At 48.5% G+C, this 10,744-nt stretch overlaps 1 protein-coding gene across 3 annotated transcripts in view; it reads left to right on the forward strand.

The window, feature by feature from the left end:
* The first annotated feature begins 1,179 nt into the window (after positions 1 to 1,179).
* LOC102482520 (protein C19orf12 homolog) overlaps positions 1,180 to 10,744 on the forward strand; it is a 14,829-nt gene continuing 5,264 nt past the window's right edge. Inside the window, exons 1-4 of one of the 3 annotated variants that reach the window (XM_014584017.2) lie at positions 1,180 to 1,825; positions 7,853 to 7,978; positions 8,303 to 8,422; positions 9,332 to 9,501. In XM_014584017.2, the coding sequence (XP_014439503.1) occupies positions 1,665 to 1,825; positions 7,853 to 7,978; positions 8,303 to 8,422; positions 9,332 to 9,501 (577 nt within the window). In that variant the 5' untranslated portion in view covers positions 1,180 to 1,664. Of the gene's footprint in view, positions 1,826 to 7,852; positions 7,979 to 8,296; positions 8,423 to 9,331; positions 9,502 to 10,744 lie in introns of all 3 variants that reach the window. The other 2 variants (XM_014584016.2, XM_014584018.2) reach the window with 2 other exon arrangements.

Below are 10,744 nucleotides of genomic sequence, written 5' to 3' on the forward strand. Positions count from 1 at the left end.
GGATGTGAATAAATCTAAAGTCCCCTCTGGGGGCCAGCCCACCCCAAAGGTTGGCCATTCTAGTTGGCAGAATTTTTCCAATTCAAAAGTGGTCACAGTAAACCCATAATCCTTCCCCTCTCTCTTAAGGTATTTGAAATTGTCCAGTAAGCAATCGAGGGGAGTCCATAGTGAGGAAATTCCCCATCTCATGCTTGTTGCTTGACTAGATAGACTTTGACAACAATAAACAGCTCCCTGGAGGGTTAATCCACAAAACAAACTAGAGGAGATGACACCAAGGATAAAGAAATTGACACAAATTGTCCCAGAGAGGAGGCAGACCCAATAGTCTGCCCCACACATCCCCACCCATCACCATGGCATGGGATGAAACCTAGACCCAGCCTCGGGGAACAATGGGGCATCCAGCTTCTCGGGGGTCTCCTCGAACACAAGTCAGACAATGAAAAACGTTTCAGCCCCATGCTGGCAGGAACGAATACATTGCAGATTATCCCAAGCAGAAAATAACTCCCTCCCCCCCATCCCCCCACCCCCCCTCTCTCCCCATCCTCAAGGCGGGGGTCAGTGGTCCTCAAACTCAGACTCTGGGATGTGATGCTGCGTCCAGCTCTACCCTATGAGTCTCTCCCTGGGGGCTCTGGGACCCAAGCCCCCTTTTCTGTGACCGGTCACTTCCCTGGGGAGCCCACTTACTGTTAAGTGAACTCTCCTCCCCACCCACCTGGGCTCACCCCTGAGCCCCACAGTGAGTAGGTTTAGCAGATAGGGCTGCCAGGGAATAAAGGGCTGACAGACAAGGAAGGGCTGCAAGGGCTGGGGTGAGGGCTGCTGCAAGGGAGGGAGGGCTGCGAAAGTTGTTCTTTTCCTTTACCAGTGCCTCACCAGGGCTGCAAAAGTTGTTCTTTTCTTTTACCAGTGTTCTGTTAAGTTCCCAGAAGCAGAACAGCTGTCTTTTGTTAAATGTAACCACATCCTTTGCTTTTAACTCTGCTCTATGGGGTGGGTGAGGCAGGCCTATGGGATGCATCTTAGCCTAACATACACTATTTTTACTATGATCTGTTTTGGTCCATCACACAAACACACACAAACCCTGTGTGTCTCTCATACTAAAACCAAACAAAATGAAATCCCAGACCCAGGCGCCCTATGCTGATACCGGGGTCAGCTGATACCGGCCCATAGCACTCTGGACATTCACGTACCTCTCTGGGGAAACCGTGGGGGTCCTCGGGCCTGGAGACCAAGATTCTCAGTCAAGTGTCAAAGGCCCAGAGGGCTCCCAGAAGCCCCGTAGGCTGCAGGAAGGTCCTAGGGAGCCCTGCTCTAAAATCCGTATGCCGTGGGGTGGGGCAGCGCGCAAGCCAAAGCGGCGCGGTCAGAGGGACTCATCACAGCGGCTGCGGTTGGGGCCAAGAAGGCGCCAGCCAGGGCTGCCAGGTCCTCTCCGCTGGGCCCAGCTTAGGGCCATAACCCCGCCACACCGGAAGGTGGGAGGGCGGAGCCAGCGGGCCAGGCCACAGTCGCCACGCCCAGCATGAACTTTTGCTAAGGAGCAGGAGCCAGAGCTGGAGCCTGGAGCTGAAAGTCTGAAGGAGCTCCCCGGGACCCGGGTGCCAGAGCGTACTGCGATCGCGGTGTGAGCAGACCAAGCCCAGATGCAGATGCAGCGGCAAGCCTTAGCATACACGGAGGAGCTGACGGAGGACCCAGCGATGGAGATGGAGTCCGAAAAGAACAAACTGGACTCCAAGAAGAACACAGAGGAGGAGGAGTTCCTGATGCGCTCCATGAAAAACTGGCGAAAGGCTAGGAATAGGTATCTTGCCTAGAGCCCGATCCTCAGGTGCCGGCGTGGACATGTTAGGGCATTCTTTTTTCATATGAAGAAACTGAGGCATGGAGTAGCCAAAGTCCCACCAGTAGGCACAGTGCTGGAGTTAGAGCCAGGATGGCGGAGCCCTGGCCTGGAGGTGGTCCTGAGGCACTGCCTCATGCAGTGTGTGTGTGTGTGTGTGTGTGTGTGTGTGTGTGTGTTCAGGGTGAGGGGGAGGTTATACACACAAAGCGGAATCTCAGCAGAATTCCTGAGGGGAGTGCATCCGGCCTTTGTTCTGTGGGAAGAGGATCAGGGCGCTAGTGTAGACATGATCAGGAAGGGGTGCTCATGATTTTGGAGATTAGTTTTGGTGGGGAAATAGCTTCCCTAGCCTTTTACAAGAGAAATAGGGGTACTGGGAGAGGTGGTGAGGTGGCCTGTTGATGGGCCAGGTAGGTGCACAGGTTATGGGAGGAAGGGGGACTTCCTGCTAGAGGTGTGTATGTAGGGGTGTGTGTATGTGTAGGTGTGTGTGTGTGTGTGTGTGTGTGTGTGTAGGTTTGTGTGGGTGCCAGCCTCTCCTCTGTCCTGGCCTCCACTGTTGCACAGAAAGACGGCTCTTGGAATCAGAGGTGTGTGTGAAATCAGATTTCTAAATCTCACTTGTGAATTCATTAACAAATGGTTTTCTAGATTCAGCTGACAATGTTTGGGAGAGGTCCACCTGAGACCCTTGTCCTGGTGCTTAAAGATGTGGAAAGATAAATTTGCAAGGGCCACAGCAGAGATGTGTAAATCTCACCAGGGGCAGAGAAAGTACTGAGGATTCCAGGTGAATGTAATTGCTCTGAATCATAAGAGACTTCCCTTTTCCATGAGTATTTATTTATTTACTTTAGGTTGTTGCCAAAGGTGTGTGAGTTCCCTGGGGAGAGATAGAAACAGAGAGAGGGAAAGTGAAAAATCGCCCCCAGGAGAAATGGCCACACTGCATTTCTTTCTCCATTCTCCTCGTGGAAGTGTAGGCGTGCACGCACACACACACGCACACGAAGTGATTTTCAAGCTGCTGGTTCTGGGACTCGGCCATGTGGGAGTCCAGCACCTTAACCATTAGCAACATCTGCTGGCCCCTAATACCATGTTTTTTAAGAATATTTATGTAGCTGGACTCTCGGATAGTTGGTCGCAGTTCAAATCCTGGACCGAACTGCTTAAAACTCACACCGGGTGTGTGTGCATATGTGCTCAAAATCACAAGGAAAGAATGGAGGAGAAGGGATTGCAGTGTGGTCACCACCCTGAGGAGTGATTTCTCACTTTCTGTCTCTCTCTGTCTCTCTGCTGAGCGCATATACCAAAAATCTCCAAAAAAAAACAAACAAAAAAAAAAGAAAATCAAAAAACCACTAACCAACAACAAAACACCTGGATCTATGAAGGTCAGTGTTAGCTCTGAAACCCTCCTTGCAATCTCATCCAACTCAGGAGACTAGGCTCCTGTCATTGATGGGCTTCCTTCTGCCTGTCTGCACCCCCCAGGCCAGCGTGAGTGCTTACAGGAAACCAGGGCTTCAGGGTGGCATTGCCTTCCCTGTCCTGGCAGTTGGGCTTCTCGTAATCAGGGCTTGTTTTGAGGACAAATCTGATTCTGCCATAGTTGTGATGGGGGTGAAGAGGGGGCTACACTCCCAGCCCTCTGAGGTCTGTCCTCATCCTCCCTCCTCAACCACTTCCCTGTCATTTACAAGACAGCATTGGGGTGGGAAGGAGAAGCAGGAGAGGACTCCCTCTCAACCTGACACGCCTGGAGAGTTCAGGAAGCTGAGCTACTTCGCGGGCTCAGGAGCTGAGGTTACAAACCTTTCTTCCACAGCAGGAGTTACTATGTTCTAACTGCTGAAATGATTCTTGTAAGGAAACGAAACAAACTTTCTTTCCGATCAGGGCAGTGGTACGTAATACCACCTGTCCCCATGCTGGAATTATTGAAACTCAGCCAGAGTCGGGCCCTTCCTTCCCCCACCCGCTCGCCCTCCTGACACCTCCCTGTGCTGTGGTGCTGGCCTGGCTGGGCTGAGTGAGGCTGGAAGCAGCTTTTGCACAGTGGTGCCCCATTAATCCCTATAGGTTTTTGACTTGAAGTCATCCATGGCAGTTTGGAAGCTGTCTCTTTATTTTGTTTTGAATAGACAAAACGAGGTGAAGTAGGTTTATATCTCTTTCCTGTCTTTATTTTTTTTGAGATATTTGCTATAGGGTGTGTGCATGCGCAGGAGAGACAGAGACAGAGAGAAAGAAAACCAGAAATCATACCCCTACACCCCAAGGGAGAAGGCCATGCCGCAATCCCTTCTCCATTCTCCTTTCAGGATCTTGGGCACACACGCACATGCTTCCAGCATGAGTTTTAAGTTGCCGGGTCAAGGACTTGAACAGCTTTCAACTATGTGGGAGTACAGTGATATAACCATTACCCCACCTGCTGGTCCCTAGAAAATTCTTTTTAGGAGTGGTGTCTGGGTACTGGTGTGAAAGCCAGCCATGCATACTTAGCATAGCAGGGCCTAGGGTCTTGTCACCCCGGGAATGAGAAGTCTCTGCAGTCTGCAAGAGGACTTTATAAGACTTGGGCTGTGCCTCCTTTTCCCCCCAGAATTGACACTTGACAGTTGAAAAGCTGTGTGTAAACCTGAGCTAAGCTAAAAGGTGCTTGGCTATTTTACAGTTAGCTTTTAGCTTTTCCAAAGATTTCTCTGTGAAACTAATGTCTTTGGTTATCTTCAGATGTATGGAAAGTACAATTCATTTTGTTTGTGTGCGTAGCTTTTCAAGACTAAGACTGTGGTTACTAGGTAAGTCAGGTCATGTCCTTCATCTCTCCATTTCCTGGTGGCTTCTGCCACATTCAGTCCTGCAATGATGTCAGCCTTGTCATCGTATGATTTTATCATCATGACATTGGTGGGGAGACAAATCTTTTTTTATCTTATTTAACTTTATTTATTTATTTACTTATTTTGACTAGAGAGGACAGAGAGAGAGAGAGAAAGTGATAAAGCAAGCCACCAGGTCTGGGAATCCAACCGTGGTCAGCCATGTGGGAGTCTAGCATCCTTAACCACCACGCCTTTTGCTGGCCCTGGTGTGAGGACAGATCTTGACCACTGGAAGAGGGGAAGGGGCCGGGACCACCAGTTAGTGTAATGGCTATGTCGCTGGACTCCCACGTAGTCAACCGCGGTTTGAGTCCCGGACCCGGTGGCTTAAACTCACACTGGGCACGTGTGCATGTGTGCCCAAGATCCCAAGAGGAGAACAGAGGAGAAGGGATTGTGTTGTGGCCATCCCCCCTGGGGGGTGATTTCTCACTTTCTATCTCTCTGGAAAGCCCATGCACCCTATAGCAAAACGTTCTTTAAAAAAAAAAAAAAAACAGTATGAAAGATTAAAAATTCAGGGCCAGCAGTGATTAAGGTGCTAGACTCCCATGTGGCTGACTGTGGTTCAAATCCTGGATCCCAGAGGCTTGAAACTCATGCTGGACGTGTGTGTGTGTGTGTCTGTGTGTGCCCAAAATGGAAGAGAAGGGACTGTGGCATGGCCACCTCCCTTTGGGAGGTGATTTCTCACTTTTTCACTCTCTCTGCTGTACACACCCTACAGCAAAAATCTCTCTGAAAAAAAAAATTAATTAAAAAACGGCACAGCTGATAGGTCACTTATCTAGGGGAGAGCTTTCAGGGCTGGAAGTCGCTCTAGCAAGTCAGTGAGGGAGTGTGAAGGCCTAGGACGGTACCTGAACACTGCTGTAGAGTTTATAAACACCACCTCCACATCTTGTAAAAACCCACTTTGTGGTAACATGGTGGCTCTATGGACTTGAGAGTACAAGTTTACTTTAGAGACTTCTGGCTCTAGATGATCCTTGGGTCAAAAAAACTTATGTAACCCAAAGATATTGAGCAATTCAGCCTGCTCCAAACTTTCTCAGTTTATAAATTAATCTGAACTTATTGTAATTATTTATAAGGTTCTCTCTCTGTCTCTGTCTCTCTCTCTCTCTTTTTTTTTTTTTTTTTTAGTTTTTCTCTCCCATTCTGCTCCTGAGATTTGAGGCACACACACACATGCACATGGTGTGATTTTCAAGCTGCCAGGTCTGGGGTCTGAACTGCTATTGGCAGGGTGGGAATCCAGTGCCTTAACTACCACACCACCTGCAGGCCCCAGCTTTTCATTTTTTGCTTTTTAAGTTATTGACTCTTGCAGTAATACTTAGCTTAAAGTATTATAGCTATAAATATATCTTCTGTCTTTTTATTTTTGTAAAATTGTTCATTATTATGACTACTTATTTTTTTACTTTTAAACTATTTTTTGTTAGAAAATAAGGCAACCTTGGGGCCAGCAGTTAGCATAATGGTTAGGTCGCTGGATTCCCACGTAGTCGATCGCGGTTCATGACCCGGACCTGGTGGCTTAAAAATCACACCGGGCGCGTGTGCGTGCGTGCCCAAGATCCCAAGAGGAGTACGGAGGAGAAGGGATTGAGGCATAGCCATCCCCCCTGGGGGGTGATTTCTTGCTTTCTATCTCTCTGTCTCTCTGTGTCTTTCTGGCGAGTGCACGCGCCCTATAGCAAAATAAAAAAAAAAAAAAAAAAAAAAAAACAGAAAATAAGGCAACCACATATTAGCCTAGGCCTACATAGGGTCAGGCTCATTGAAATCACTGTCTTCGGTTTCCACATCTTGCCCACTGGGTGGGCCATGTTGAAGAAAATGAGATTAAACCAAGCAGAAAAGTAAATGATACAGTGAAGAGATGTGACAAACACAGGATGTAGGAGTTGCTTCTGCATAACACAGCATACTGTTTATAGTGCATTTTATAAAGGTTTTTGCCATAGGGCATGTGCACTCACCAGAGAGAGACAGTGAGAAAGAGAAATTGAGATGTCACCCCCCCAGGCCGATGGTCATACCGCTATCTCTTCACCATTCCCTGGGAATTTGGGAACGCATGCACTCGCGCCCTGCATGATTTTCAGACTGCTTGGCCTGGGGCTCAAACTACAGTCAACTGTATGGGAGTCTGGTACCTTAACCATTGTGCCACCTGCTGACTCCTATATTTTTAAAAATGAGTAAAAAGAATACATTCTAAAATAATGATAACAATATAATAAACACATAAAGCAGTAATTGATTGATTACATTGTCATGTATTATGTGCTATATTTACTCGTATGTGCTATAATTCTTTTTTAGAAAGATTTCTGCTATAGGATGCATGCATTTGCCATGGAGACAGAGACAGAGACAGAAAATGAGTAATCACCCCTTAGGGGATGGCTCTGCCACAATCCCTTCTCCTCCATTCATATCTCGGGATCTTGGGCACACATGCACATGCGCCCAGTGTACAGTTCAAGCCAGTGGGTCTGGGACTAGAACTGCAGTCATTGATTGGGGATCCAGTGATGTAACCTTTGGGGGTCCCTTACTTGTATGTGCTATACTTTGATATAACTGACAGTGCAGTAGGTTTTACACCAGTGTCACCACCAACACATGGCTAATGAGTCACACCACTGTGACAGAATAGCAACAGCGTCCTGGGTGACATATTTTTCAGGTCCAATATAGTCTTAAGAGACCACCATCAAACATGTGGTTTCTCATTGACTGAATAGTCAGTGTGACATCTTGTGGTATAAAAGGTCATTTTGAGGTGCATGAGTCTATATCAAAAAGAAAGAAGACGGGGAATTACTGGGACTGGAGAACAGGAAATGTCGTACCTCTCCTGGGACTACAGAGAACTTGTAAAAACCTGACTTTGTGGTAATGTATTGGGTCTGTGGATTTGAAAGTATGATTTTACTTTAGAAACTTCTGGTTCTAGATGATCCTTGGGTCAAAAAAAGCTTATATAACCCAAAGATATTGAACAATTCAGCCTGCTCCAAACTTTCTTGGTCGAGTTCCTTGAGTAACTATTTTTAGTGTTTCTCTCTGGAAGGAAAAGGAGGGCGTTGGTGCAAAACGAGTTTGCGTATGGAGTTCTAGACCTCCTAGCCGAATCTCTGAGAGGCATCGACTCACAGCCGCTCGATTCTCCATCTCAGCCCTCCCAGGAGGCCCAAGGGTATGTGGTTCTCCATTCCTGCCCACCCCACGGCAGGGCAGAGCCTATCCTGTTCTGCCATTTCCCACCTGCACGGCACACTGCTTACTAACCCCAGAGAAAGGCAGTCAAGGCCCACCCTTCTGTCTATCCACATTTACTGCAAATTTACTGTGGATCTATGGATTTGAGAATACGATTTTACTTTACAGACTTCAGGTTCTAGATGATCCTTGGGTCAAAAAAAGCTTATTTAACTTGAAGATATGGAGCAATTCAGTCTGCTCCGAACTTTCACAGTCGAGTTCCTTGAGTATTTTTAGTGTTTCTCTCTGGAAGGAAAAGGAGTGCGTTGGTGCAAAAGGAGGGTGCGGATCGAGTTCAAGGCCCAGCCAAATCTCTAAAGAAAGACACCGACTCAAAGCCGCTGGATTTTCCATCTCGGCCCTCCCAGGAGGCCCAAGGGTATGTGGTTCTCCATTCCTACCCACCCTACGGCAGGGCAGAGCCTATCCTGTTCTCCTGCCATTTCCCACCTGCACAGCACACTGCTTACTAACCCCAGACAGTGGCCCTCAAGGTCCATCCATCTGTCTGTCTATCCCTATTTATTGCAAATTTCAGGAATTCTTTGATTTATGCATTTTCTAATTGCTTCATCTTACCGCCTCATCTTGTCCCTGATCTTAAGGTCCCATGTGTATCGACTTTTTAGAGCAATTACCTAAGGACGCTAGTGGTGTGTGTTAGTCATAGAAGGTTCATTTGGAGCCATCATGGCTGAGAGTCTGTGATGTTCCGGACACTTCCCAAGCACTTCATACCCACTCTTCTCGCAGGAAACCAGCCTGTAGGTGGTTTATCTCAGTCTTGCTCAGGGTCACATGGGGCAAGTAATCCCAGAGTCCTGTCCTTTCGCCTTCTATGGCTCAGCATTAGCTCAGATGCTCTGTCACACAAAAGAGGACACGTGGCTGGGACTTCTGGTCTCTGCCTGGCTTTGTGCAGAGGGGATTGCCTGAGCCGGCTGAAAGGCCACTGATGCAGGAGAGCTCAGACTTGCCTCCCTCGCGATGAACTAGTAGAACGTGTGGCTGGGTCTGCTCCCCAGTCTGTCATAAGTCAGAGGTTAATCAGAGGGCCAGGAAGACCTTTCATCCCCTCCGCTGCTTCTACTTACTTATTACCCAACTGCTGCCCTGCTCTTCCTGTGACAGGAACTTCCCACTGTCTGGCTGCTGTAGGCCATGCCCATGGTGGAGCTATGGTTGTCTCTTGAAAGGAGACCCTTCCTCCAAACTCTAGGAGGAGTAACTTTTGGGTGGAAACGTTCTCACACTCATTAAATCTCTCCCTCTGAAATTGTCCCATAAGGCCCCCCACGATGCCCATCAAGGAAGATGTTATCATGAAACTGCTGTGTAAAATTTCCAAGCAGAGGAAAATAAAGGAGACTATTAATCACTTGAAGAGAGGTGCCCTGGTCACCTGGCTTGGGGCAATTGTGGGCGGGGCGCTTGGCGGCCCACCGGGACTAGCCGTTGGTAAGTGCCATCTTAGGGACTGCCTGTGGGTATCGTAAAAGGGCCTTGGAAACCGCAGGAAGGAACAGCCTCCTAAAAGTGGTGCCCAATGGTGACGCCCTGTGCGAGGAGTTTATGGTTACATTTGCTCCTATGAGATGATGCCTGCATAGAACTTGTCCTTTTGAAGATACTCATTTCTGAGGGCCAGCAGGTGGCATAGTGGTTAAGGCACTGGACTCCCACATGGTCCACTGCAATTCGAGTCCTGGACCTGGCAGCTTGAAAATCATGCTGGGCACGTTTGTGCATGCCCATAATCCCAGAAGGAGAATAGAGAAGGGATTAGAGTGTGGCCATCCTCCCAGGGGGTGATTTCTTACTTTCACTCTCACTGTCTCTCTGTCTCTCTTTAGTGAATTCAAAGGCCAAAGGCAAAACCTTAAAAAAAAAAAAAAAAAACCACACACACATTTTCTATGTGCAATCTCAGGAGCACAACGTGTTCTGGGCAAAGGCATCTTTGCCATCCAGGCACCTTTCCTCAGGGCTGGAAGGCCAAACTGAACACTCAGGGTGCTGGCCCTGCCCTTCCCCCAGTTTGTCCCAAAGTGTCACCACCACCATCGTTACCACATGACTTCAGACGGGAGCCAGGGAAGAAGTTCGGGTTGCTGAGCATGTAGTGTGAGCAGACGCTGTGTGGCCGTTTCCCAGAAGCCACTCACTCAGAAGGAAGTCCCCTTCCTGAAGGCAAAAGTCAATGCAGAAAAGCAACACCGATGAGAAAACTGCTGTCTCCCGGACCATGTATCCCTGCCCGCTGGTTTAACTTCCTGCTTCTGTTTGGGAACTGGTGTCTGCCATGAGTGAAGGATTCAGTAACGTCCCCATTGTTCTTTGCAGCTCGGATGAAGTACTTCCTCTGGGTCAGTGGCAGGAAGAAGGCTAGTCCCAGACCTTGAAAGACCTGCCTGTCCTAGGGCTGTGGCCCACAGTCCAGTACGGAGTCAGAGACCTGGCCACCATTTAGGCCTTATTGGGGAAAGGATCTGTTAAGGCCTCCCTTGAAGTGGCCTCAGACAGACCCCACAGTGTAGTTTAGCTGGGTGTTCTCATGACAACAGGAGTTCTCTGCCACACAGTGTGCTGTGGGTATTTACCAAGGGCCTGCACCGTGCTGAATTTGGGGGCCTTGGTGGGCTCACAGTTTGGTGGAAGCCTGCCTGTATGGCTTGCAGCCTTCATGTGAATGCAGGCTGGA

Source organism: Tupaia chinensis, unplaced genomic scaffold (assembly GCF_000334495.1).
Source record: "Tupaia chinensis unplaced genomic scaffold, TupChi_1.0 Scaffold145396_1, whole genome shotgun sequence".
NCBI lineage: Eukaryota > Metazoa > Chordata > Mammalia > Scandentia > Tupaiidae > Tupaia > Tupaia belangeri.